The 27,958-nt window shown below is 41.2% G+C and overlaps 2 protein-coding genes across 5 annotated transcripts; one reads left to right on the forward strand and one right to left on the reverse strand.

The window, feature by feature from the left end:
• The first annotated feature begins 3,757 nt into the window (after positions 1 to 3,757).
• ALLC (allantoicase) lies at positions 3,758 to 27,958 on the forward strand. Of its 4 annotated transcripts, none has more exons than XM_019520713.1 (12): positions 3,758 to 3,864; positions 9,735 to 9,864; positions 12,331 to 12,381; positions 13,454 to 13,541; positions 15,702 to 15,827; positions 17,211 to 17,290; positions 18,861 to 18,993; positions 22,762 to 22,917; positions 24,688 to 24,761; positions 25,763 to 25,871; positions 26,811 to 26,938; positions 27,214 to 27,958. In XM_019520713.1, the coding sequence occupies exons 2-12, from the start codon at positions 9,775 to 9,777 to the stop codon at positions 27,364 to 27,366; spliced, it is 1,188 nt and encodes a 395-aa protein (XP_019376258.1). In that variant the 5' UTR covers positions 3,758 to 3,864; positions 9,735 to 9,774; the 3' UTR covers positions 27,367 to 27,958. The 4 variants fall into 4 exon arrangements, with proteins under 4 accessions (XP_019376258.1, XP_019376259.1, XP_019376260.1 ...); XM_019520714.1 differs by having other exon boundaries at positions 9,740 to 9,864; XM_019520715.1 differs by having other exon boundaries at positions 3,760 to 3,864; positions 9,770 to 9,864.
• Positions 8,528 to 9,723, reverse strand: LOC109300047 (tigger transposable element-derived protein 1-like; the record flags this gene model as incomplete). The annotated part of the gene is made up of 2 exons (XM_019520654.1): positions 9,705 to 9,723; positions 8,528 to 9,549 (listed from the first exon to the last, which is right to left on the reverse strand). Coding segments are annotated over exons 1-2 (1,041 nt in total), but the record flags the coding sequence as incomplete, so codon positions are not given.

The following is a 27,958-nucleotide window of genomic DNA, read 5'->3' on the forward strand; positions in this document are numbered from 1 at the left end:
TTTCATGTAAGGTCATGTAAGGGTCCATCCCAGGCCAGAGTCTCTTTAACAGGGAAGTAGAGGTGCAAAGTCTTTGGGGGGCAGGGTGAGAATTCAAATTGATCTTGACAAATGGGAGAGGAAATCTTAAATCAACAAGATGAAATTTGGTAAAGACAAGTGCAGCGTCCTGCACTTAGGAGAATTCAACTGCACAAATATAATAGAGGGAATAACCGTATAGGCAGTGGTACTTCAAGACAGGGATTTTGGGGAACAGTGGACTAAAAACTGGCTATGGCTCAGGATACAGTGCTGTTACAAAACAGGCAACCTCTTTTTTGGGATGAATTAATGTATCAATTATTCCACTCTAGTTGGTGCTGGTGAAGGCTCACATGGAGAACTCCAGGGGTGTAACAGGGCAGCTCTGTGCTTTAGGCAGCTTCAGCTTTTGGGGAATGCCAGCTGCTGTGCTACTGGTGGCAGCAGTGCAGCTAGCTGCCATCTAGCAATGACTATTTTTTGCACTTCCCCCTCTCTAAGGTGGTGCCCAGGGTTGCTGAGGGTCACCTCCCCTCAGTTAGGCTAATAGAGTACTCTGTCCAGTTTAGGTCACCATACTATAAGTAAGATATAGACTAACTGGAGAGAATCCAGAGGACAGTCACTGAGTGACAAAAGGTTGAGAAAACTCAGGGAACTAGATTTCATAAGTTTGGAAGAGAGAAGACTGAGGCGACATGGTTAAAAGTGTCTAATATTCAAAAGAGGGCATTTATTGTATTTACCCAACTACAAGACAACTTTGAATTTAAGACAACCCCACAATAATAAGATTCTATACATGGAAACATTATAAATTTGTTATAATTATTTGTTATAATTTTCCATGTGTAGAATCTAGTTATTGGAGGGTCATCTTAAATTAGCTTCCCCCACCCCACACTGCAGCAGAGCAAGCAGCAGCATGGGAGCAGGCAGTGGGGGGCAGGTGGCAGGGAAGTCAAGTGGCTTGGCCCCTGCCCCTGGCCCCCTTTTTCCCCCCCTTGCCTCTATTGCTGCCTGACTCCTGTGCCTGTGCTTCCCAGCACCTCTCCCCCTGGTGCCTGCCCCCTGCCACTTGCCCACTCTTCTGCTTTCTCCCCCATGCCTGTGCCCCTCCCTGCAGTGCCTGCACCTCTGGCACCTGCTCCCCCTACCATTTCCTCCCCTTCTACTTGGCCCCCTGCAGCCTTTCCCTGCCTTATCTGGCCTCCACTGCCTCCCCATCTCTGACACCTCTGTCTCCCCATACCTGCCTCCCTGCTGCTACTTACCCTCCTGCTCTGGCCTTGGCTCTGACCCTGCTCTGGACCAGGGTATGGAGAATATAGTCACTCCATAGACCAGCAGTGGTTGTGATGGCAGCAGTTCTGGTTTTGCTATAGCTGGACAGGTGCTAGAGCTACCACATGCTCTGTGCCCTGGGCCAGAACAAGGCCAGAGCTGGAGCTGGGGCTGGAGTTGGAGAGTAAGTGGTGGCAGTGAGTGGGGAGAGGGGCTAGGCAGCGGGGGGGAACAGAGGCGGAGGGTTAGGTAGGCAGGGGGGCAGAGGCGGCAGTGTTGGGGGAAGAAGAGTCAGCTCTGATTCTGGCTCTAAACCTAGATTGGGGAAGGAGTTGGAGATGCAGCAGCTGCCTGCCCACCCCCATTCCCTTGGAGTCTCCCTTGCACTTGAATCCAAGATGAGGGACGTTTTCCTTTCATGTTAAATGGAGGGAAGAACCTTGTCTTTGATTTGAGTAAATATAGTATGGATTATTTTTTAGTAGGTCAAGAAGAAATTATTTCAGTTTTCAGCAAAGAAGATTTAGGTTAAGTGTTAAGAAAAACTTTCCAGCTTTGTGGGAAGAGAAGCATTTGAGCAAGCTGGCTACCTAGTTTGTCTAGAAACTTCATCAGAGGTTTTCAGAACAGTTTGGCATAACATCTGTCAGGGAAGGCGTAGGTATATTTATCCTGCCTCAAGGCAGAGGGAGTGACATCTTGAGGTCCCTTTCAGCCCTTTTTTTTGTGATTCTAATTTTTTCCCCTCATTTAGTATTTAGGAAGACCCAAACCCTCAGTTTTATCCAACTAGTGTACAGCAAAACCTGGGAGAGAAATTTCCTTCTATGCTGTCTTCAATCACTTTGGCTAGGTCCAAGCCATCTAAAGGCTGCACTGTTAAGCTGGACTTCAAAGGGGTTACTTGGGGTCAGAGATTCTTTGGTCCTGCTGTTTTTTTCTAGCCACGTGTCCTATCTAGTAGCCTGTGCATGTGCCAGAAGAACCACTGCACTCAGCAGAGGTATGATGTTTTATTTGGTTTTGCCTGGGGTTATCATACGTCCAGGTTTTCCTGGACATGTTCTTTTTTTGTGTCCTCCGATCTCCTTCTGGGGGGCTTTTTGAAATTTGAACAAATGTCCAGTATTTTGCTCTGCTCTGCTAGTGGGAGCAGGAGAAGGGCAACTGGAGGCAGGGAGCACCATGTGTGAGTGTGTGTGCACACACATGTGGGCGGCACACAGCCAGGAAGGGTGGTGGGAGCAGCCTCAGCTGCTGGATGCAGGTAAGTTTATGGAGAGGAGGGGTTGGAGGGCCAGGGCCTGGGGACTGTCGGGGGTGTGTGTGTGTGTGGAGGGGATAGGTGTGTGAGTGGGGTGGCAGCTGCCTGCCAGTGCTAGGGGATGGTGTCTAGGCACGAGGACTGCGGCAGGGCACGGGGCAGGGGGAAGGTGCCTGGCCTTTCAGCAGGGGCAGTGGGGAGCTGCACGGCTGGGCTAGTGGCACCAGGGGCCGGTGCCCATGCTTACAGGGGCGGGGCACCTGGGAGATGCTGCCCGGGGAGGGCATAGCCAGACTGCCTGGCATGGTGCAGGAGCTCCAGCCTGAGGTGGGGGGTGCTACAGGCATCTCCTCCTCCCTCCTCCAGCCTGCACCAGGGCCAGACTCACTCCACCACCACCTGTATGTGCCGCAGCCACCACAGGCGCAGCTGGAGGCCCCCTCTGGCAGGGCTAGGGGGGGCTATGGCTTGGAAGTGAGGGGCAATGGAGGTGTGGGGGGCTGTGGGTCAGGAGTGCGGGGCACTGGCAGTACCAGGGGGCTGCAGGTTGGAAGTGAGAGGCACCACTTGGCCCAGGGGGTAGAGGACTGTGGGTAGAGAGTGAGGGGCACTGTCAGGACAGGGGTCTGAGGGTCAGCTGTGAGGGGCAGCTGCAGGGATGGGGGGCTGTGAGTTGGGACTGAGGGGCACCAGCATAGCCCAGGGAGGCAAGGGACTATGGATTGGGAGGGAGGGGCAGTGGCAGGGCCGGGGTGTGCAGGTCAGGAGTGATGGGTAGCACTAGGGATGTGGGGCTGCAGGTTGGGAGTGAGGGGCACTGGCAGGGCCAGGGGACTGTGGGTTGGAAGTAAGATATTCCCTCGACAGGCATCCTCTTTTTTGGAACTGGAAATATGGTTACCCTGGTTTTTGCCAGATGTAGAACTTTGTGTTGTGCTTCTTGCACAGTGGAAAGCAGCTAAAATCCTGCCTTAAAATGTGCCTTGAATAAAATCTGACCTTGAACTAGTTAAGGTAACCTGTTGTATATGCTATACACATCCAGGTATAACTTAGCTGTAGATTTCCAGATGCAGAAAGAGCTACAAAGAAAATATCTGGTTCAGTTCAAATGAGCTGCTAATGGTTAGGGGGGAGGGAGGAGGAAGTTGGAATCAGTAAAGTCCAATGATTTGTTTACCGATAAGTTGCATAACTCTGCTTGCTTTGGGGTCTACACTCACAGCCCTCTCAAACCCTGCTCTCTCAGCATTTCTGATTTCTCTAGTTGACGCAGGAGTGGAAGACATAAGGTAGGCTAAAAAAGTTACTGCTTATTAATTTTGTATTTTGGATAGGCTCATTTACACTACGTAGAAATATGACACTTCAGATGACACTAATCTTTGTGATAATTTAAGTTTTTGTTTTCCAAAGGAGTATAACTGCTAAGATACCTTATATAAGTTTCTTTTAAACAATGTTTATGCAGCATCTTAGTCAATGTTATTACCCACTTTTCTTATGTATCTTCCTGGATACAACAATATTGTGTTCAGTTAGGAAAGAGGGAGAATTAGAATTGAGAAAGTCTTCAAACTAAGAAAACTGTAATTGCTGTTTTTCCTTGAGATTAATCTTCCTGTAATTAATCCTTTTTCTTAAGATAAAAAGAAATTTTAGAAAACACCAGTTATGAAAAATGAAGGTTTTAAATGAACCTTTCATCTTGTGTTTGGATTTGGTTTTGGATAAAAATAATAAAATGTAGATCTCTAACTTGCTACTTAGAAAATGTCACTTGGGCCAGCAGATGAGACAATTAGGCTTTAATCCATTGTTAGGTGACTGAAAAAATGCACCAACAATCAATTACTGGTAGTTGTAATATTAGAAGCTTATTTTGAAATTATTTTTGTTGCTATTTTTATGATAGTATAATGAGGTAAATTTGGGTCTAAAATCAAACCCACTGCGGTAGTGGAAATAGTGGAGAATATATGAACAACAGAAGTCTCTCTATTTGAAATGCAGTCCCAGAACAGTGCACTGATTTCTTAGTATTTCTTTCATAACCCAATCAATGTAACTTCTTCAGTTTCATTAGTTGGGTATATGGCCATTAATCATTCAGCTCAATACAATGTACACAATGAACATTGAAGGAAACCAGTTTCACAAAAATAAAGTATTTGCTGTGAAATAAGCATCTGCTTGTGGGAGTTGTTCAGCCACATATACAGATACACATACACAGCCAGCTATAGCCGCAGTAGACTCTAGTTACATGGGAGAAGTCAAATCCTGTTCTTTTCTCTGAACTGACCTATGCTCAACTCAGTGTTGATGGCTCTAATTAGAGCTGCAATACATTAGTGAGATAACCTGGTCAGGGCATAAAAAAAGCTTAAAGCAACTATCAAATGGCTACGATATAGAAAAAGATGCTAATTAGTAGATACTATATTCAGGACACCACTTTTTCCTATGTTAAACCAGTAGAGTAGGTAGGGTTCAGTATGGGGTGAGGACAAAATCCTCCACTTTCAGGTCACAGGGCTAGTAACAAAATATTCTCTTCTGACCTTGCCAAGTAGAGAGCAACTTGGGTCTCTGAGGCTCATGGATAACTGCCCCTTCCTCTTTCCCAGGTCCCAGCTATGCGCTATTAACAGGCCCAGGGAGCTACCGTGGAGATGATGTCTGACCTAGAGGTAGATGCAAGCCTCGTGGGCAGACTCAATAATCTTCTGTCCCCCTGTGTGGTAGAATCACATCAGCTCTGCACTGCTAGGTATCTCCTTAGATATTCAGAAGGAGGTGGTCAAGACATGTTTGATTTCTGAAATGAGTCCCTAGGTAACCATTCAGGCTGTAATATGCTTTTCTCCCTGGTCTGCTTTTTCCTATCCATTTTGGCTACTCCATTCTGCAGTAAATATGAAGACAATAGATACTATTTTTGTAACTGAATAAAATGGATCATTTATTGTTAGTGTAGGCTGCCTCCAGAAATGCCCCAGTGGTGCAGATGTTCTCAAGGGGGATCACATTTATTATTCTGCAGAGATTGTAGCAGGGCACTAAGGTGCCTTCTACTTTGAGAGCAGAGATAAGGGCCCAAGTGCAGGTTGCTGGGACAACTGGTTAATGAGGGTAGTGAGTCGCACCTGCCTGGTCAGCTGACCGGAAGGGGCAGGGACTGGTGCCTATATAAATCACAAGCCTGAGGCTTGGGGAGAGTTGGCTGTGGGCTGCTAAGGGGGAAGGAGCTCTGCCTAAGTAAGTGAAGAGGAGAGGCTGGACTGCATGAGCAGGCTGATGCTGGGGGAGAAATGGAGCACCCTTGGGGTGGCTCGAATAATGTTACAGCTAAGTGGCTAGAATTGATGTTATAGCCCGGGGGCTTATGTTTTGTGGTTGCTGTTTACACCGGAGGCTTGGGTGATGCTATTAGGGGTTGGAGGAGGCCTCATAGGGGACCCATGGTGGCATGAGAACCCCAGCCCCAGAGAGGGGGCAGTGAGAAGCCCCAGAGAGGGGGCAGCGAGAGACAGGGCTGTGGAGAGCCTGAGCACCAGAGAAAGACCAAACAACATCAGTTACATCAGTGAGGCTTGGGGTGTGGTAAGGGGGGGTTGGAGCCACACGTAGCCCGTAAGGCTGGGATGTACCCTGGCCCCATTCAGTAATGGGTGTCTCAGTGCAACGGAAAACCGTGTCCAAGATGACGGATGGGCAACCTCCCTATTATACAATAACCCTGAAGACATGGCGGGCGAAACTTGAGGGTGCTTTGAGGCAAACTTGGCATGGAAAGGGGGTGCTAGGGGAGATCATGGCCACCCCTAGGACTCCGCCCTGTTACAGAGATACTCACTGACTTACACAACAGTTTGAGATGGAGCCCCTGCCCTGAAGACTTAATGGCTTGTTAGGCGTGAACAATGTGGAAGATGCACACGTAGGGGGGCTCTAGGGAAATGAGTAGCCCAACCTGCAGGCCATTCCCTGCCCCGGTCAGAACATGAAGCAACTGCACAGGTGTGTCCACTGTACCTCCATGTTCTGGAGCCCTGCAGACCTGTAGGCTTTTTTGAATGAGGGCATTGTATACCTTTGTAACTTCTGTTGCTCGAACTTGCTGCACACACTAGAGGCTCCTTGTGCCCCTCCATTCCTCATGACAATCTCCTGTGAACAGTTCCCAATGACTGTCTTTATGCCACAGATTCCCGGTAACTTTTCCCATCATCTCCCTCATGCCTGGGGCTCTGTGCACCCTCAGTGTCCTTCCCCACTCCAAGATCCTTCATTTTCTTCATCCTCATCCAAGGCAGGAGATATGCATGTGCCTTTCTCCACTCTCCCATCCCAGTCACTCACGCCTAGCATACTAAGGGTGTGTGTATGTCTCCATATCAGAGACTGCCTGCCCTGTATTCGTCCCTTCTCTCCATGCTAGGAACATTGTGTCCCTTTTCCCCGCTTCTGTATGTCAGGTACTCTACATTTCTCCCCCAGAAGATATTTGTTACTAGGAGCTCCTATTCTGGCGTCTGTGGCAGAAGCAGTGTGTGTATGCCCCTGCCCCATTTCCTACCTTGTCCCCCATTGCTTGCCCTCATTCTTCTTACTGCAGGAGAAAAAAGTAACTTCTGGTGTTAGCTGTGTGCAGAAGGTGGGTGGACATGAAATGAGTACTGTTATTTCTGAAAGCCTAATATGGTTTATCAACCAGTTAACTGGCCTATAGATAATTACAGAGGTGCTGGAATCTGTGGCTTTTTTAAACAGACATCCGTGGTTCCATGCCTTCTCCATTCTCTCCCCATCTCCCTGATTTTCCTTCATACCAGTAGGATTCTTGCTATTTAGCTGTGCTGTTTTTGAGCTGCTTGGATGCGGTGCTGCAAGGATATCACATTGCACACAGCCAAATAGGTAAATGCTGTCAAATTGAAGGTCAGGTCCCCACAGGCTCACAGACCAAATGAAGGTTCAGACCATAGATTAAAGTTCCCCAGAACCTGCAAGGACCCCAAGGCAGATGGTGCAGCTTGGGACAACTGCACCATCTGCAGCCTTAAGTCAGTGCCAGGGCTCTGTTGGAATCCTACTGACTAAAGGCTGTGTAGCAGCTGTGCTAATACAGCACATTCACTAACCACCCTGGCTACATCTACATGTTTTACTCACAGTGCTCCCATTCACAACCCTATCTCAGGAGACATCACAAGTAGTATGGCTTGTCCTAGGTTTCTCCCTACTATCAAAAAAAAAGACACATTGGGATATGTCTGAACCATTTATAATTCTTGAAGGCTGGGATTCTGACTTCTTGTTTATTTGCACAGCACCCATTTTGAGCAAAGAGCACTAGCACTGATACTAAAAGTAATGTGGATTATTACTAAAATGTAACTTTTGGGACTATATAAATTTAAAAATACATTTAAAACTTTTGATATATATTTTCCTAAGATATCTATATTTATATTGATATTAATATAGATATAGATATCTATCTATCTGTCTATATCTATATATATCTATCTTTGGAAATGTTTTTTCTTCATTTTAACCTGGTCTAACTGGCTAATTAATACTTTTGTTTATCCCAAATTTGGGCACACTTCAAATTATTATAAATTGTAAATTTATCCTGACTATGCATGGGCTTGCTTTTCTTTCAGCCCATTCCTGGAATTTTTCCTGATTGCTGAGAAGTCAGGAGAGAATTCATGTACAGGCATACCTCGGCGATATTGCGGGTTCTGTTCCAGACCACTGCAATAAAGCAAATATCACAATAAAGCGAGTCACACGAATTTTTTGGTTTCCCAGTGCATATAAAAGTTATGTTTACACTATACTGTAGTCTATTAAGTGTGCAATAGCATTATGTCTAAAAAAAAATGTACATACCTTAATTAAAAAATACTTTATTGCTAAAAAATGCTAACCATCATCTGAGCCTTCAGCGAGTCGTAATCTTTCTGCTGGTGGAGGGTCTTGCCTCGATGTTGATGGCTGCTGACTGATCAGGGTGGTGGTTGCTGAAGGTTGGGGTGGCTGTGGCAATTTCTTAAAATAAGACAACAATGAAGGTTGCCGCCTCAATTGACTCTTCCTTTCACAAAAGATTTCTCTGTAGCATGCGATGCTGTTTGATAGCATTTTACCCACAGTAGAACTTCTTTCAAAATTGGAGTCAATCCTCTCAAACCCTGCCGCTGCTCCATCAACTAAGTTTATGTAATATTCTAAATCCTTTGTTGTCATTTCAACAATGTTCACAGCATCTTCACCAGGAGTAGATTCCATCTCAAGAAACCACTTTCTTTGCTCATCCATAAGAAGCAACTCCTCATCCGTTAAAGTTTTATCATGAGATTGCAGCAATTCAGTCACATCTTCAGGCTCCACTTCTAATTCTAGTTCTCTTGCTATTTCCACCACATCTGCAGTTACTTCCTCCACTGAAGTCTTGAACCCCTCAAAGTCATCCATGAGGGTTGGAATCAACTTCTTCCAAACTCCTGTTAATGTTGATATTTTGACCTCCTCCCATGAATCACAAATGTTCTTAATGGCATCTAGAATGGTGAATCCTTTCCAGAAGGTTTTCAATTTACTTTGCCCAGATCCATCAGAGGAATCACTATCTATGGCAGCTATAGCCTTACGAAATGTATTTCTTAAATAATAAGACTTGAAAGTCGAAATTACTCCTTGATCCATGGGCTGCAGAATGGATGTTGTGTTAGCAGGCACGAAAACAACATTAATCTCGTTGTACATCTCCATCAGAGCTCTTGGGTGACCAGGTGCATTGTCAATGAGCAGTAATATTTTGAAAGGAATCTTTTTTTCTGAGCAGTAGGTCTCAACAGTGGGCTTAAAATATTCAGTAAACCATGTTGTAAACAGATGTGCTGTCATCCAGACTTTGTTGTTCCATTTATAGAGCACAGGCAGAGTAGATGGCTTCGACCCTGCGTCGAGCAAGTCTATGGCGCCGATAGACTTGCTTGACGCAGGGTTGCCACAAACCTTCAATTTGTAAAAAAACGCAATATCTGCGAAGCTCAATAAAGCGAAGTGCAATAAAACGAGGTATGCCTGTAATGAGAAGTGATGCTGGATGTGCTTTTCTTCATATCTCTCATTTCTTCTTAAGAACAGGATCCCAGACTTCTGCTTCTGCTTTTACAGGGAAGATGGCTGCTCATATCAAAGAAGAAGAAACTCAGGTTTTACCTGACTTTCTGAATCTGAATGATTTGGCCTGCAAAACTATGGGAGGAAAGGTAAATGTAATACAGTTAACAAAGTATGGGTTTGATGCAGATTGTACTTGGCACTTCTGCAGCTATTTCCAGTTGAAGATCTAAAAGGTTTTGCAAACACTAATGAATTAAGCTTCTCAGCATCCCTACACTTTAAGCGTAATTATCCATATTTTACAGATGTGGAAAAATGAAACACTAGGAAATTAAGAGATTTGTCAAGGGCTACCCCAAAAGTCTGGAACAGCCAGGAGCAGCCCCCAGGACTCTCGTTTAGCTTCCTGACCCTCTCACCACAAGATTTTTCCTTAACATTCTGAGGAATGCTGCTGACCTTTTAAAGTTGCAAGCCTACTAATACAAATCTCAATTTACTGTTTTTTTGAAAATTTGGGAGCCAAGATCCAGTCTGCTAGGTCTACTGATACACAAAAGAACAGATGAACTCACAGTTACTTGGCAACATCTTCCTTGGGTTGCCTGACTTTTACATTTCATTTCTATTTGCTGTATGTCAGTATAGACTGTTTGTAAGGGATTTGGGGATCCTTTCAAATGAATGATGTTGTATGACATCAAAAATACTATTTTAATATGGAGGAAGAAAAACATATGCCCATATACCCTTGAATTTATTTGTGTTATAAAGCCCCATACAACCCTCTTTGGCATGAAAGAAGAGAGATTGTATTATTTCATATAGGTCATGGGAGAAAAGAGGGCTTGTTTTTATGGTGTGTTGGAGAGTCATTTATAAGCTTGGAAAAATAGCAATTCCAGCAAAGTTAATACCTGATAATGAAGCGAGTAGCTGGCTGCTGCTACTTTCAGATAAGAATTTTATAAGTGATGCAACTTGAAATTGAATTGCTTGTTAAATGCTATGTCAAGCTATTTAAAATATTGAAAAGAATATAAATATAGGGCCACATGAAACACTCACAAAGCCAATGCCCCTGAAAAAATCTGTATGTAGCAGTGGCAGTACAGTATAGATATTGTTCCCTAATCCAGTCTACCCAAGAAAATTTACGGAGCATTCTGTAAGCTCTCAAGACCAGGTCCAAAGTGATCTTGTAGGCTTTTCCAGTTAGGTGTCACAATTCCTAAAATTAAGGGGAGGGAAATGGAGCAGTACTTGGAGAGGGGAAGGGGCTCAGAGAAGCAGTCGGGGAAGGAGCAAGAGTTAGGAGTTAATGCTAGCTTGAGGGTTTGGTTCTGCAGGAGCTATAGGGGTAGATGCTGCCAAATTCAGTGTTGCCATGATCTGGTAGAGGTAAGATTCAACAGCATTGGGCAATGGCTCTGGCTGACTATTAGAGTGGCACTATCTCATACTTTAAACTTGTGGCACACTTGCCAAAAAGGTTGGTCAATACTGGTCTGTTGGACCCCTGGCCCTGCAAAGGAAGATTTATAGAAACCATTAAGTACAGGTTTACCTTCGCTTTATGCAGGTTCTGTATGTGAGAATTCTTATGTGATGGCCCTTTTTATACCAAAAATTCTTTACATGAAATGTAAATTCACTCTCATGCAATTGGTGTGGTGGAAGCATGCAGTCAGCTGCTTTGTACAGTGCATTGTGGGAGTGATGTGCACCAAAATATAGCCTTCTGTGTGGATCTGTGTTCCTTGCTTGTTGTCTGCAACATGTGTTTCTATAGTTGTCATCCCCATTATGGTAACATTCACCACCACCGTGTGCTTGTGTGTACTATCTGCTGTTGGTGAGTACCAAAATTGTCTTGTAAAAGTAGTACAAATGGGTCTGGGGGGTCAGTACAGTTGAGGTTTTGGAACATATCCCTATTTGTTACACTGTAAAGTGGGTTTCCTTTATGCGAATTTGAGTTACGTGTCGTTTTCTAGGAACACATGTACAGCATAAAGTGAGGGAAACCTGTAGAATATTCATGTTCAGGACAGGAATACTATGTACTGGGGGCCATTGCCAACCAGATTATTGGCACCCTTTAACTTTTACTTCTCTAAATTGACATAGATAAGCTTTTATGTAAAGGAGAAGATAGACTTGATCTCTTTAAGAGCAGTTCAGTTTCATGTGTGAAGATTGCAAAGTCTAAGATGCTACATTATTTTAAAGAACAATGTCCTCAGATACAAAGTGAAACCTATCACTGGCTGCATGATTTAATTTAGTGCCAGTGGGTGCATCTACACATGCAATTAATTCAAAGCAATAAATGCCAGAGCAGTTGGAACCAGAGTAAACTATTCCCAGGTGCAGTGTCTACACGCCCCCTGTGACAGGAGCAATTTGAGCCTCCAAAGAACAATTGAATTCAGTGTGGTTCTGCAGAGGATTATTGCAGGATTAGAACCTAATGAAAGACACACATACAAAGATATATAAGGACTTTTAAAATATCATTTTGTACGCTGTTGGCAAGTAAACATGTTCTTTTTGTTTAATTCCTTGGTACATTTCACTATGAAATAAAAATGTTTTTATTTTCTACATAGGTTTTATTTGCAACAGATGACTTTTTTAGTCCTGCAGACAACCTTTTAAAGGTACAGTAAGCAAGCAATCAGCTATCTGGCAAGTTTTTGTGGACTTTTGTTTTGGGGACTGTTAATTACTTTGCAGTGGGGTTGACACTTTCTGACAGAAAACTGTTCTTTTGGAAAATTTCTGATCAACCATGAACATGGAAGGATTTGTGTTTTTGTTTTTAATATAAATAAATGATAAAAACACTAGGTTTAATATGATAGCTTGTAGGCTATATCTAAACCCAAAGGATCTGCTTCTCCACTATATTTTGCATCTTTAAATTAGTTACGTCTGTGCAAAGTCCCTGGAAAATAGGTATAGAGTGAACCAATTGGTTATAATGATGGTATCCAAATTGGCACTCAGGCATCTTGTGCCCTGTGTTTGTTGCTCTTTTGGATAAAGGAAGCATTTGCATAGGCTTGATTATGATTACCAAACGTTTTGATTCTTGATTACTGATTTAATTCAATTGCTGGCTCATTACTACAATAATAACAGCTTCTGTATTCTGATTACACATTAGCACCTTTCAGGCGTAACAGTACAGTCAAAACTATTTCAGTGAATCAAGCGGGATATTTCCCTCACAACTATATTTCCTTTTCTCAACCAGTAAATAATGACTTAAAGGCTTCTTTAGAGAGATTCTTTTCCAATTGCATCTTTTGTGAGGAATAAACCTTAAAATAAATTTTAGCTCTGATTAGAATTTATGTTTTATTTACACAGAAAAAACTGTAATCTAAATAAACGATTCTACAGTCATTTCACACGTAAAAATACCACTGAAATCAGTTACCAGGGATTTAAAGTATGTGCCTAATCAGAAGAATATTTTAGTACAATCGAAGGCAATATCCTTAGCTGGTCAGCATAAATCCATTGACTAATACAGGTTATAATTTTTCAGTGTTATTTTTTCTAGATTAGAATGGCATATATTATATACCTTTTCTATTAGCATCAGCTTTGGGGCTTGAAACTTGCATGTTAAATGCTGGGCACAAATCTGTTTTCAGTATGCTAAAGTCAACAGTTGTATGGATTTATGACTGCGAGCAGAATAAGCTTGTGCTTATTTTTTAGAAACAGAATCCAGAATTCAAAGTAGATAAATTTACTGCGTATGGCAAATGGATGGATGGATGGGAGACAAGGAGGAAAAGGACCCCAGGTAATAACAGTAAATACTAGTCAGTTAATACCTAACAACAGCAAGGGATTTTCAGACCACAAAAAACACTGACAATTGGTGGGAAGAAGGGATGAAATTGGCTCACTTTATTACTACACCTTCCAGTTTTAAGGGTGGTTAATTTGTAACGGCTTAATTTGAATGAGCCAGAAACTCCTGATGGAAGTTTTGGAGTACTGACTATCAGATAGATAGAAATGAGAGTCCTGAGTTTGTCAAATCTATGTATATCCAGACCTTCACTTTTTGCACAGCCCTACAAAATAGGGTTTTCATTGGTAGATAAAATTAATGTGAAAAACCTCCAGAAATGGCTTACAGACTTCATAGGAATTTAGAAATGCCTATTCTGTGATGATCCTTGTCATGAACAGCTGTTTTGTTTTCATGGTTTCATAGTTGTTAGGGGCTGGGAGGGACCTTACTCATCGGGTGTATGTCTGATGTATGCCTCTGATATACTTATAGGCTGCTACGAAGTCCTCTCTGAGTCTTCTCTTCTCCAGGCTGAACAGTCCCCAAGTCTTTCAGCCTCTCCTTGTATGACCTGGTCTCAAGGCCTCTAATCATGTGCATGGCCCTCCTTTGGACTGTCTTGAGCTTCTTCACATCCTTCCTGAAGTGCGGCGCCCAGAACTGGACGCAGTACTCCAGGTCCAATCTCACCAAGGCTGAGTAGAGAGGGAGGATGACATCCTCAGCCCTGCTTGAGATGCCTTAGTAGATGCACGTCAATGTTTTATTAGCTCTGGCATCACATTGGTGGCTCCTGTTCATTTTGTTGTCTATCACAACGCCCAGGTCTTGTTCAGTTGTGGTGCTGGCAAGCGTAACACTGTCAAGCCTGTATTTTGATTTGAACTGGCAAGTACTAGATCAATGGTTCTCAACCAGAGTTGTGCACTAAGCTGGGGTGTCCCAAGCCCCCATCTGGGATGCTGTGATGCAGGTGCTGCTACTCTAGCAACAGCCAGTTCAAACTGCCCTGTGTACACACTTGCTACATTAGAGCTGTGATTAACCTAGCAGGCAGAAGCTGCCGTGGCGGTAGCTTTTTCCAGTTGGGCCTCTCCCATGTTCCTTCCAGAAACAACCAAGGGACATTTCCACCCATGCATCTCTTTTCTGGGAGGAGTGCAGGAGGGGCCAGGCCAAGAAGGGCTACACAGCATAAGCAGGCATCTCCTGCCTGCTTTGGCCTGAATCCAGCCCTAATGCAGCAGAAGTGTGCACACATGCCACAGCCCTTCTAAGCTTGCTGTGCAGCAGGCACATGGGGCAACTTTGTTTGGAGGCAGAAATACCTGGTTGTGAAGCACTGAAGTAACTGGAGGCAGTAGAGCAGTGGTTCTCAACCAGGGGTGATGTCACATTCAAAAATGTGGTGGAGGGGTATCCTGACTCTGAAAGGGCTGAGAACCACTGTACCTGGACACTGCTTGCAGTTATATGGAGAGGGTCTTACTTTTGGTTATTCTAAACAAAAATAGACCCAGATCAAAACCCTAGATCCAAATACTTAATAACATAAAGGTATCCAAAATCCAAGTGAAGATATTGGTCTGAAATTTGCAGATAGCTCCTGGAATCAAATTCTCAGGTCCGAGCTCATCTTTTCTCTTTAACGCATATACATCTCCATGTTTTGAGAAGAGACAATTATAGTCAAAATTGTTTGGAATAATTCTTTCTAGGAAGTGTGTTAACTGGAAAATACATTATTTTTACACACAACATCTAGTGATTTTCAGAAAGCTACTCCAATGACCAGAAAGTAGGTGCTCTTCATGTTTGGTCAAATACACCTTTTATGTCTTTAAATAATTCTTTATCTTAATTGTATGCAAATTCCTCCAAAAATAAACTGAAATTTTGTTGCAGTTTTTTGATTGCTTTACACAGATCTGTTACTTAATTTTTATTTCAGAGCCTACAGTTATGCAAAATAAGTATCTTAATGTCTCCCAACTTTGGTATCAATGAAGACTGGGTATAAAGGCTGGAGTTTGGTCAACCTCTTAGTGTCATTTAGATACCAAGAATGATTGTATTATCTGAATGTCCAAGTGAACTAGCCCTTTTATTTCTTAGTTACACATGACACTTATTAGAAAAGCCATATGTTTTGTTATCCCTCAGGACATGATTGGTGCATTATCCAGTTGGGAGTACCAGGAACTATCCATGGATTTGAAGTAAACACATCTTTCTTTGCTGGAAATTGTGCTCCCCGTATATCTGTTCAGGCAGCATGCTTGAAACAAGGTAATTAATGAATTAATATCTGAAAGGTGTCCAGATGTCACAGTGGAAGAACTTTTGCCTGTTAAATTGCACTGCTAATGTGAGATCCAGAGGGGAAAGTTAAATATGACTTTTTCTTTTTTTTTAATAGAAGACAGAATTATTTAATTTCAGGCATTGTGGGGTTAGCAGCTAAAACAATCTCACACCTGGAAATACCACTTTAGCACTTCTGGGAATAACAAAACAGTATCAGGATGAGGCGTGACTGAGGCTATGAATGGTTAGGGATACAACTATTGATTTTCATTGTTTTTTCAATCTCATATTAACATCCTTTACCCAATGGTGCTATGTGTATTTAATGAAATATAGTCTAAAGAATGACATACTTCCTGGTTTCTGAGGGGAAAAATATGTCATAGAGGATTAAATCCAGAATCCAGCAACCAGCCAGATAATCCAGGCTATATGTATAGTAGAAGTAATTGTATTATTCCTGTTGCCTCAGATGGCTCTAGACTCGAGCAGGTGTGACCAAGACACAGGGGAGCAGTGACAGCATTATTTCCCATGGTTCCCAGATGAGTTGGGCATTACTGCTTTAGAGCTATTTCAAGAAAAAGAAAGACAGAGCACCCTGATCTCTCTATGTAACTTTTCTGCTGTGGAAGAATGTGGTAGGAGCAAATGTTCCAACACCACCAGTTTGCTTCCCCATCCTTGTTCCAGCCTCTCCTTTCCTGTGCTAGCTGCCATGCTGATAACTTGTATAGGTTCTGTGCTATCCAGAATCTGATGCTTTCCTCCATGCTCATCTGTATAGCATCCCTTTGTTTGGGAAAGATGCCTTGGTTCTACTGTCAAGAAGCTTTCTGTGGTTGCACAAGGCACAACTATATTTGGCTCCCGAAGAGTGCGGGAGAACAAGGTGTTTTAAAAAGAATAATATTTGAAATAATTAAAGTGGAATCACTATTTTTGTCAATAGAAATAATGTCATACATATTTGTTTGGCATAGGTAGGTATGCATATTAAAGGATCAGATTCCTAGGGTAGCATTCCTCTGAGCAAACAATGGTATTATTACTTCTGTTATTCTAAATATTTTTTGCTTAATCTGGACCAGGTTTGATATTAGGAAGAACTTTCTGACTCCGAGGGTAGTTCAGCATTGGAACAGGTTACTTAGAGAGGTTGTGGAATCTCCATTCTTGAAAGTTTTCAAGTGTAGGTTAGACAGAAACTTGACTGGGTTGTTTTAGTAAGAGATCATCCTGCCTTGAGTTAGGGGGGCTCCTGAGGTCCCTTCCAACCCTATTTTTCTATCCTTTTATGAAAATTACACTATAATTATATGATGCTATTTATTGACTCTCTTTGTGATGATATTATTCCTGCAGTTGAGATACCAGAATTGTGGCCAAGAGGGGACAGAATAGGAACTGCAGCTTCTGATGAAGAATTTGAAGCTGTCAAGAAGGTACATAATATCAGCAGGAAGCTGAACAGTTCTTAGAATTTTAATGAGACACATAACCTTTTATTTCTAGGTTGTCATTTGAATTACACATAGTTTGATTGTGAGCAATTGTTGAAACTGGCTGGCTTTTCAGAGATGGGGGATATATGTAGGGAGTTTTGGCTGCAGAGAATGGTGGCAGTGACACTGCAGGGGAGAGAACTGATTGCAGTGGTGGCATCGGCTGGGTTTGAAACAGTCTGAGCTTGGACCTTAGCTTTATTAAAGTGCTCCCCTACTCCAAACTGCTGCCAACCTCTAGCCTAGGACGATATGCATTATGACACTTGTGGTACCTCTGTAATGGGTAAAGGACTTTAGTTTCTGGGACTGTTGATCTGACACTTCACAAGCTCTCAAATAAACCTTATAAATTGACAAAAAATAAAAAACCCACTAATGCGAAGTGTCTAATTGACATTACAGTATAGTTCTACTTTACAAAGCTTTTCCTTGTTTAATCTCAGCTTGTTCCAATTAATCTTTTGCTTATTTATGTACAGTTAATGTTGCTTCATATTAGATGCCTCTGTTTTTAGGTACCCAGTGCTAGCAAGTGATAAGATTAGAGACTTGCTTTATATCAGCTGTTCCGCAGTATCTGATTCATGTGGTATCAGTGATAAGGGGAAGTGAAATTATTCTGGTATTGCTTTCACTCATAGTGAAGTAGAACACATGAAATAGTTATTGAGCAACAGCAGATGTGGTAAGTCTCCCTCCTCCCACCCTTTGTTTTGCTATCATTTGTCCAACATTTTAGAAGTTTTAAGCTGTGTACCCAAAATTAAATAATTTTTGGAAGTGGTGACCTAGGGGTCATATAAAAATCTATATAAAAGCTGGAAATAAAAGCTCAGCTTCTTGATTTACAGTTTCCTTGAGCACAAGAAGCACCTCTTTTCCTTGATCACAGTGGGAGCTTTGCCTGAGTAAGGAGAACAGGTTGGATACAACCCATAAAGAAAATGCCTGTATTGTATGATATGTAGATTTAAAGTTGTTTTGAGAATATGGCAGGTTCACACTAGTATACATCCAAAACAGTTCCCTTCATTTTAATGGAGTTACTTTAAACTTACATGAAATGTGACTGGGATCAGAATAAAGCCTCTTTATTTAATTTTTGTTTTGCAATAAAAATCTCGTTTTCAATGGAAATGGCAAACTAGAAAGTATTTCCTTAAGTATTTAATTAAAAAATACCCCACCTTTTTTGAATGTCCAATCCTCAAAAATGGACAGTTTCTTTCAGACTTTCTCAGATTACTTCCTTTGAACATTCAGCTGACAGGTAATTATTTTGGAAGTCTATAACTTGCTGAGTACTGGGGCTTAGAATGCCAGTGTCATCTCAACCATCATTATTAAAAAACAGAAATGAATACTTCATTCTGCCAAATACTGGCTAACAGAAGAAGGGCTAAAATTCATCATAAAATATTATGATATATTATGCTTAATTATAAACAAATGGAATAAAATAAATACCTTTAACTTTGACACACAATTAATTCATATTTATTATCAGATGAAGTCAGAGGAATGGAACTTCCTGGTTCCAATGACAGAATTAAAGCCGGGACCCCTTGATACTAGCCAAAATTATTTTTCTGCCAATTCTAAGCAGAGATGGACTCATGTACGGTTCAACATCTATCCAGGTATAATAACACTAAATATATATGGACCAAGTAATAACTATTTAATTTTGTTGTTGTTTCTGTTTACCCATTCCCACTTGTTGCTGTCATAATAACAGAAAATATCAACGAGAACAAGCAATGTGGGGAGTCAGGTTTGTTCAGCAGATTTTGTAAGATGGGCAGGGAGCCCAGTTTGCTGCATAGAAGTTTCTGGCATGAACCACAAGACTCATTGACAGTCAGAGGGGTAATTTTTCAGCATTGATACAAGGGAGCAGAGGACAGTCAGGGGAATACCTGTTTTATGTGAGTTTCATTTGTTTTGAGGTCTATTTCAAGGATTAAAAATCAGTCAGGAGAACAGTAGTTTGGGCATGGACAGATATATTTGGATCTGTTTCAGAAAAGCAGTAGCTGCCCAATTGTAATTGTTATGTGTGATTAAGCTGGGAATGATACAAATGTAGCAAAAATTGCTTCAACTTTAACGGGTAGATGAGGCAAGTTATCTTGTTAGTGACTGTTATGAACATATGCAGCAAGAAGATTAAAACAGTAAGTGGTATGGCTAGTTAGAAAGTTGTTGTTGAAACTGATTTTCAGTTAAATATACCATTTACATCTGAATCAAAATGTTTAAAACAAAGTGTTAATTTCAAACTGATACAGTTTTCATTTTGAAACCACCTTTCAAAGCAATATTTTTGGGTTTTTTTTTATTAAAAACACTAATTTTCAAACAAAATCAAAACAAAATGGCTTGGTTATATTGTAATTAAATGTTTTAATTGTTCCAAATACATTTATTTTGATATCTTGTTTAGACTGACATTTTAACCTTTTGGGTTAAAAAGAACATAAAAGAACATAAAAAAATCAAAAAATGCCCTGAAAAATGGGAAATCCACTTCCTACTGAGTTTTATTTTGGCTGCTATAATCAAATAACGTCTTTCATTTGTCTCACTAAAATGTCCTTGCACGTGGGGGTAGATTCTTTAACAGTAGTTTCTTTTGTAGTAAATACACAGATGAGAGGGTGACTTCTAAATTGTTACGTTGAAATTTAAAGTAATATTTCATTTAAAAATACATTTCTGAATTGCTGATGAGAAAGCGTTCTCTTAGACCAACCCTCCCAACCCAACAGACATTTGCTTTTGGGTTGGGAGGGTGGGAGATTGAGTGCCAATCTGGCTGTGTGAGAGAGGCTGTGTGTACGTAGCCTCTCCCACTTGCCCTGCCCCCATCTCCCAGCCCTGGTGCTGTCTGGTTGATGGGAAGGGGGAAGAAGGGAGGGGAGGGAGCTGGGGCTGGTGTTTGCCCAGCCTGCACTAGAGTGGGGGCCCTCGGAGGGCCTCAGGGGTGGGAGGAATCCAATCTACCTGCCCCCAATCCAGCATGGGCTGGACAAACACCTGCCTAAGCCTGAACTCCCTTCCTTCCCTTCTCCCTCCCTCCCATCCAATGTTCCCTCTAAGGAGTAGTGGTCTGTGAGTGCGCTGCCTCGGTCCGTGAGTGTGCCGCCTCGGGCTGGTGTGGGACACTTATCGAAGAGGGCTGGGGGCTGGAGCTGGGGCCTGGAGCTGGGGGCCGGAGGCTGGAGCTGGGGGCCGGAGGCAGAGAGCCGGGGGCTGGTGCAGGCTCTGCTGGCTCTGGGGAAGTGCTCTGCTGCCCTGCATCAGGGCCGGGGAATGGAACACTTCCCTGGAGCCGGCGGAGCCCACGCCAGTCCCCCACACCAGCCTCCATCCCTGTCTTGGCTCACCTTGGGGAGGAGCCACTGCCTGCTCCGAGTGAGGCTCTGCTGGCTCTGAGACATAGTGGGACACACCCCCCGAGGCCACGCGGGGAGTGGAGTAGTGTCCCAGAGCTGGTGAAGCCTGTGCCAGGTTCCCACCTCCACCTCTCCTGGTGCGCAGCTTTGAAAAGGCTGTGCACGGCCACACTTTTAGTTGTGTGCTGCCGTGCATGCGCATACCTTAGAGGGAACCTTGCTCCCATCGTGCAGACAGCATTGGGGGTAGGGCTAGTCTGCATCATCCCAGCCACCTGAGCAGACAGAAGTTAATGAAGGCACTCTGCTTTGAAGTGCCTTCATCTGAACCCTTATATAATGAGGGTTCATTTGTCATGTGATTGAGCACTTTTAAAGGGCTCTGCAGTCATACACTTACGTTAGGGCATGGCTGTAGAGCACATTCAAGGGGCCAATCTTGTAACAAAAATAACTTCTTTTTGTACCTTTAGAAACTTTTAGAAACCCACAGGGCTAGACCCAGCGGGAGCGCAGTGATGCAGTCAAACCTTCCTCATTTGGCTGTGCCGCACATGAGCTCCCAGCGTGGGTCTGCTTTCATTGGTTCCAAAGCCCAAGGGATGAAAACTGCCACTGCTGCTTACCTACTTCCTTTCCTGCTGTTGAATTCAGTGGAAAGGAGGGAAGCATTTATCCCCTGAGTTCTGAACCCACATGAAAGCAAGATAGTTGTGGATAGTGGTCAGAAAACATCAGCCCAGTGTTCAGCAGCAGTCCAAATGGTACATAGAACTAGAAATTATTAAGGAATTATCAAGAAGGAAACTGAAAACAAAACGTAAGATTTCATTATGTCATTGTATAAATTCAGGGTACAGCCATGCCTGCAATGGTTTGTGCAGTTTTGGTTCTCCTATCTCAAAAAAGTATAGAGAAGGGTAGAAAGGATGATAAAGGATACTGAGAAGCTAAATAGGTTGGGACTTTTCAGTTTAGAAAAAAGATGACTAAGAAGGTTAATGATAGAGGTCTATAAAATCATGATTGAAGAAAAATAGGGATTTGGTATTTAGTGTTTCTCATGGTACTAGAACTAGAGAACATATGAAATTATTGAGTGGCAGGTTTAGACCAGAAGAAAGTATTTTTCATACAATGTGCAATTAATTTGTGCAGTTCACTGCCACAAGATTTTTCAGAACTGATAATTTTAATCAGGTTTAAAAGATGATGTGACCATTCATGAAAGACAGGTCTGTCAGTGGATATTAAATATAATGGCTCAAAACCAGGACTTCCTAAACCTCTAAATGTCGGAAGAGGGGAAGATGAATCACTCTGGATAGGCCTTGCTTAAATATTGTTTCCCTTATAATCTGCTCCCTTCCACTATGAGATGCAAGATTCTGGGCTAAATGGACCCTTGGTCTGATCCAATCCACCATTTCTCATTGTATTCTTAAAAATACAAATCTATGCAATGATTTAAAGTACAGTAATTTACATTATTTTCAGCTACTACTGCTCTGTGAATTATTAGTACATATATATAGTGTGGAGATCACCTTGATGTTTATTAATGACATAATGAATTATAAAAGTCCTGCATGACAGTTTAGACAGTGTCTACAATGGCTTCCTGAGCAAGAGCATGCATGCTGTCAAGAAATAAGTCCTACCCACTGACATCTACTGTCCTTGCACTTGAGCTTGCCATATTGCTCTCAAGCTGTCAACGCAAACAGTTTATCAGCCTGGGGATGTCAGTGTGTGGGCCTTATTTCTTGCTGGTGCACCTGGTCCTGCTCAGGTGGCCCTGTAGATGTGCCCGTATAGCAATCAGTTTCCACTGTGAATTTAAACCCTTTCTTTTCTTTGTAGTTTGTGTAGAATAAAAAGAAAGAGAATTTACTTTTTCCATCTATGTTGTACCTTTCTTTAGAATATGTATAAGCATGACCCTTATGGTTCTATTAATTTTTGAGGAAAGCTGTAAAGTGTATCATATAATTTTTATTTTCTCTACAGATGGTGGGATTGCACGATTCAAGGTGTTCGGTATCATACAGAAGGACTGGTCAGCTTCTGGCCTAAATGACTTGGATGACTTGGTGGCAATGGCGAATGGAGGTGTCTGCGTTGGATTTAGCACTACTCAGTTAGGTCACCCAAGAAATATTTTATGTAAGGCAAACATACTGTTTTTAATAATTAAAATAAACTGTGTAATGGCGTAAACTGATTTCAATCATCCCCTGTATAGCTTAATAAAAATGGCCCTTTTGGCCTCAGTAGTAACAACTATGGGCACGTATACATGTGCCAGATGTTTGCTCTGACACATGCTAATTAGCGTACTTTGGAGCAGACTTAATTAAATGAGTCTGCTGGAGCGTGTTAATTAATGAGCTCCAAAAGTCTCCTTGTTATGTCTATTCAGCATCTCCATGCTTCGAAATGGCAGGGGGAGCACTAGAACTAACACTTGTTGAACGAGCTTAAGTTTAAGCGCCCCGTCACCATTTGAAACGTGGGATGCTGAATACATGTGACACTGCAGGCACTTTAATTAGAGTGGCAATTGGAACCGCTCTATTTAAAGTGCCCCCTTCTCCACCCCAGAGCACGTGTAATTTAAACCCATGGGTTTAAATTATACTGCATTTTGGTCAGATCTTGCAGCCTATTTTCAGACAAAGCAGTCATGTAATGGAGGGCTGGATCTGAACATCATAGCTTTGTAAACTTACGAATTTCAGTATATTTCTTTTGTTAATCTGTGAAGACCAAGAACTGTACTTTAAATCTATTTATAATACAATATCTAATACCTTCATTAAATATGCAGTTCATTTTTAGGCTACTGTGTTCTAATTAGATGGCTCATTCCTTGGCCAGAGCCTGCGGTAAAGGCTTTGTGAAGGTTCTTTTTAAAAGGAAAAATCCTGCAAGGATTTTTTCATGGGTATTCCTCTTTAATATGCTGTTTATTCCTTCCCATACAGAAAAGCTTCACTAACCTCTACAGAGCCTTTGGGAACCACAGCTTATATTCATATACAATGAGCAGTGGCTCTGCCATTTTCCTTCCTGCTCTGGGCACCTATGTGTAGCACTGTACATGTGTAGTGCTGTAATTACAATGTATCAGAGCAGACTCGATTAATCGAAGCTATGGGAGTGTAGTAATTACCATGCTCCAGCAGACTCCAGCGTCTTGTGTATCAGCCTCCCTGTGCTGAAAAATGGCAGTGGGGGCGTTTAAACTAAAGCACGTTCAACGAGCTTGAGTTAAAGTGCCCCTGCTGCCATTTTTCAGCAGGGGAAGGCTGATTCATGAGATGCTCTGGGCATTTTAATTAGAACAGATATCAAAGTGACTCTTAGTAAAGTGACCCCCACTCCCAGAGCATGTGTATAAATGCCCTCTGATCTCTGCCAATGTGGCTCCACTAGACCCATACTACCAGGGACATCCTGTTGGGTTTAGGAACCTTGAAATATCCGTGGATATACTATATTTACTCTAATACAAGACACAGGTGCCCCCACCCCCCCTCAATATGGCAGGGGGAAATAGTTCCTTGCCTTGGATTTGAGTATAAGGTGAGGGTGGGTGAGGGGGAGCAGGTGGGTGCTTGGCTCTGGCTCCAATAATAAGATCCTCCTTAAAAATTATATTCTATATGTGGAAAATTTTAACAAATTTATAAATTTGAATTATTTCAGGGGTCATCTTAAGTTCAAAGCTGTCTTGGATTTAGGTGATATGGTAATGGCTATTCGGGCACTCTCTGGTAGTGGCCTTTTTAGGTTATACTTGCGACACATTGGTGGGAAACTGAAGAAAACTGCACATCTGACCCAACTTTTTTATGAGCTTTGAAGTAAGAAACCATAGAATGGTTTATAATAAATACCCTCTACTGTGTTACCTATTTCCTGTTTCTCTAGGGCCAGGAAAAGCGACTTCAATGAAAGATGGCTGGGAAACAGCAAGAAGAATGGATAGACCACCAGTTGTAAAAGTAAAGTATTACATTTATCTTTATAAAGAAATAAAAGCCGATTAAATCATCAAAAAGTGTATGTTTGTGTTCGTGTGTGCGCACGCTGTAGTGAAATTTGAGATCTCTTTTAAATCTTCCAAGAAGGAAGCAACTTCTTATCTTGGAGGCATACAACCTAATCTTTAGGAATAGGACATGGCTGAGTAAGCCTAACTTGCTCTTTATTTTTCTCACCATTTCTGTTTACTTGGATTTTTATTGTATTTTGCTAATGAAATAAATTATATAAATGTGAGAGATTATTACAACTGTTATCTTTGGCAGTCAGCAACCTTGGCAGAAATATAAGTGAATAAAATAACAAAATGAAGGGACTCACCAGTTATTAAGAAGTAAGCACACTGATATAAAAAGGCTAATTATTAATGCCCTATCCTCCATCCCTTGAAATCAATAGAAATGTTGTTATTGACTTTGAAGAGAACAGGAGCCCTATATAATGGAAAACATGAACATTTGTCATAAGAATCAGTGATGCAATATGGGTAATGACATAAATGCAAGCACCTGCAACTGGCAAGGGATCACACAGCTGACTATAGTTCTCTTTTGTTATCCGAGCCAGTAAAATGGCCTTTAGAATGGGATTTCTTACTGAAAAGAAAATGCTTATTATCTTATTGCTGTCCAGAACAAAATGAACCAAATCTTGTCAATACCTCCTTTAACTTTATACTACTATTGACATATAGATTATACATCTAATTCACTTCCATTAACATGATATTTAATCATTTTGAAAAGAAGGGTACCAGGTAACAGAATTCTTTGTAGAAAAAAATCTTGTAAAAATGAGCAAAACATTATTATTAGATTCATTCACTAATCTGAAAATAAAAATGTTTTATACATTCTTTCCCTTAACAAAATTAAATACTAAATTAAAAATACTACCTTGCTGGGTTTTTTCTTCTTCTTGCATTTCAGTTAACAATACAAAATGTTCCCTGTAATTTCAGGTTGATGACAAAGGTGTTCTTTTGATACCAGGTCATGAATGGGCAGTTTTCCGTCTAGCACACCCTGGTATAATAACCCATATTGAAATAGACACCACTCACTTTAAAGGTATGAAAAATGGTTTCCCTTTCATAGTTTCATAGTTTCTAGGGTCGGAAGGGACCTGAGTAGATTATCCAGTCCGACCCCCTGCCTTTGTTCCTTGTATTTTATTGGCCATAAAATAATATACCCCAAAAGTTGTATAATACATAAATGTGTGTGTTTCTCTCTCTCTCTCTTTCCATTACCTATATCACAAGACCATGGGGTGATGAGCCAAGAGGCATTATGCTATTTTTTTTAATAGCTGAGGATCAGGTAAACTAAGTGGAACGTGCAATATCTCCCTTCAGCAATAAGAAGAACATGCATCTGGCTGGATACAATATACAAAATCCACTATAGCAGCTGTATGTCAGGGGAGGATACTTCCACGGTGGGGGCATTTTCAAGAGGATTTTCTGGGTGAAATATTGGCTTCAGTGAAGTCAAAGGGGAAGTCTGCTACTGATTTCAGTGGAACCGGGATTTTACCACTGAATTTGATTGGAATAGAGTATTTTTTATAATAAGAAATTGTGTGTTCTTTAGATTGGTCCTCTTAGAAAAAAACAACTATATTCTGTTAAGCAGTAAGTTGGATTTGTATGTATTTTATTGAATACATAAATATAGTGTGAAAAATGAAGTGCATTTAGGTATACATTGTTCAGTTAATGTTTTGCATTATTTGTTACGTTTATAGAGCTGTGCAAATAATTAATTCATATTCATGGATAAACAGAATTGTGATTTTTTTTTTCAAATAAAATATTTCGTTATTTGTCAGCTCTATACATCTTTCAAGCCATAACTGCAGCACAAACTTAAAAATCGTATCTGTGTCTTGTGATGTTCATTACCACACATTTCAGTTATAAATGCCAGCTTTCTTTGTAAACTGCTTTCTTCTGAAGAAGATAATTATAACGTTAACAAATATAAAAAATATATTTTTACTTCCAGGTAACTTTCCAGATACATGTAAAGTTGAGGCCTGTGTCTTGAACACAGAAGAAGAAAAAGAATGTATAATACAGAAATGGAATCTTAAACAGGGTCTAAAATGGATCCCTTTGCTTTCTGTTGCAAAAGTAAGTTATAATATCTTTGGGCAATGTTGGGCTCTTAGCTTGTAGCATACTAGTTGTCCTGAGTTCATCATTTAAGAATAAATATTACAGATTTGAAGAGTGGAACTTGAAATATTACAATGACAAAACTAAATAGTGTAGTAAGCAAAGAGCAGGTTTAGCTAAAGTGGACACTCATCTGGTTTTTATGATATTTGTGTATGTGTGTAATAACATATGACTTCTGTTAAGACACTATTTAAGTATACTAGTCTTACTTTATATTTTTGTTCTAGCTTAAACCTAACAAGAGGCATTTCTTTGATGGCACAGCCATGCAAATGCAGGATACAATTACTCATGTAAGACTCATTATTTTTCCTGATGGAGGAGTAAGTAGGATGCGTCTCTGGGGTTTTCCACGTACTCTGTTATCTAAAAGCAAATGAACAAGAGCCTTGAAAGTTTTAAGGATTATACAATAGAAGTTAACTTCTTGGCTATCATATGCAGTGGAATATATTAATTAAATGGGATACATTCACTGCATCAAGCATTATTTTACCAGCAATAATTTAAACACAAATTTTGATTTTTTTAAATGGTTTGTCATTATAAAACAGTTTCTGCAGTTTTAGGAATATAATCAGTGAAACATATTTTTGCAAATATGTGTCATTTATATAGTGCCTGTAATTAGCCATTGACCACATACAATTCTCTGAATAGTAATAGCACATCTTAGGTAAGCATCAAAATTTAACATTAAGTGATTGTAACCACTCCACAAGCCCTCTAATTGTCCTAAAATGTACAGCTGCAGTGTCCTACTGGTGAAATGAAATATCTAACAAAATAAATCACTTTTTTAAAATTATGGGTGTGACTTAATTAAAAAAAATCAAAAAGTTCAATGTATATTCAATTGCCTTTACTCTTTTGTTTTCTTACATTTGATAAATAATAATTGTTCTGTATTCATAAACATCTCTACAACCTAGGTTCTGATATGATAAAGTACTTTGATATTTTGCAAGTAAA

The sequence above is a fragment of the Gavialis gangeticus genome, unplaced genomic scaffold (assembly GCF_001723915.1).
Source record: "Gavialis gangeticus isolate Ggan-Ray unplaced genomic scaffold, GavGan_comp1, whole genome shotgun sequence".
NCBI lineage: Eukaryota > Metazoa > Chordata > Crocodylia > Gavialidae > Gavialis > Gavialis gangeticus.

Excerpts from the sequence above, each read along its gene's own strand:
- ALLC (XM_019520713.1), top strand. The coding sequence starts at position 9,775 with ATGGCTGCTCATATCAAAGAAGAAGAAACTCAGGTTTTACCTGACTTT. Across the intron at positions 13,542-15,701 it reads AAGGAGGAAAAGGACCCCAG|GACATGATTGGTGCATTATC; the intron begins GTAATAACAGTA and ends GTTATCCCTCAG. Across the intron at positions 18,994-22,761 it reads ACGGTTCAACATCTATCCAG|ATGGTGGGATTGCACGATTC; the intron begins GTATAATAACAC and ends TTTTCTCTACAG.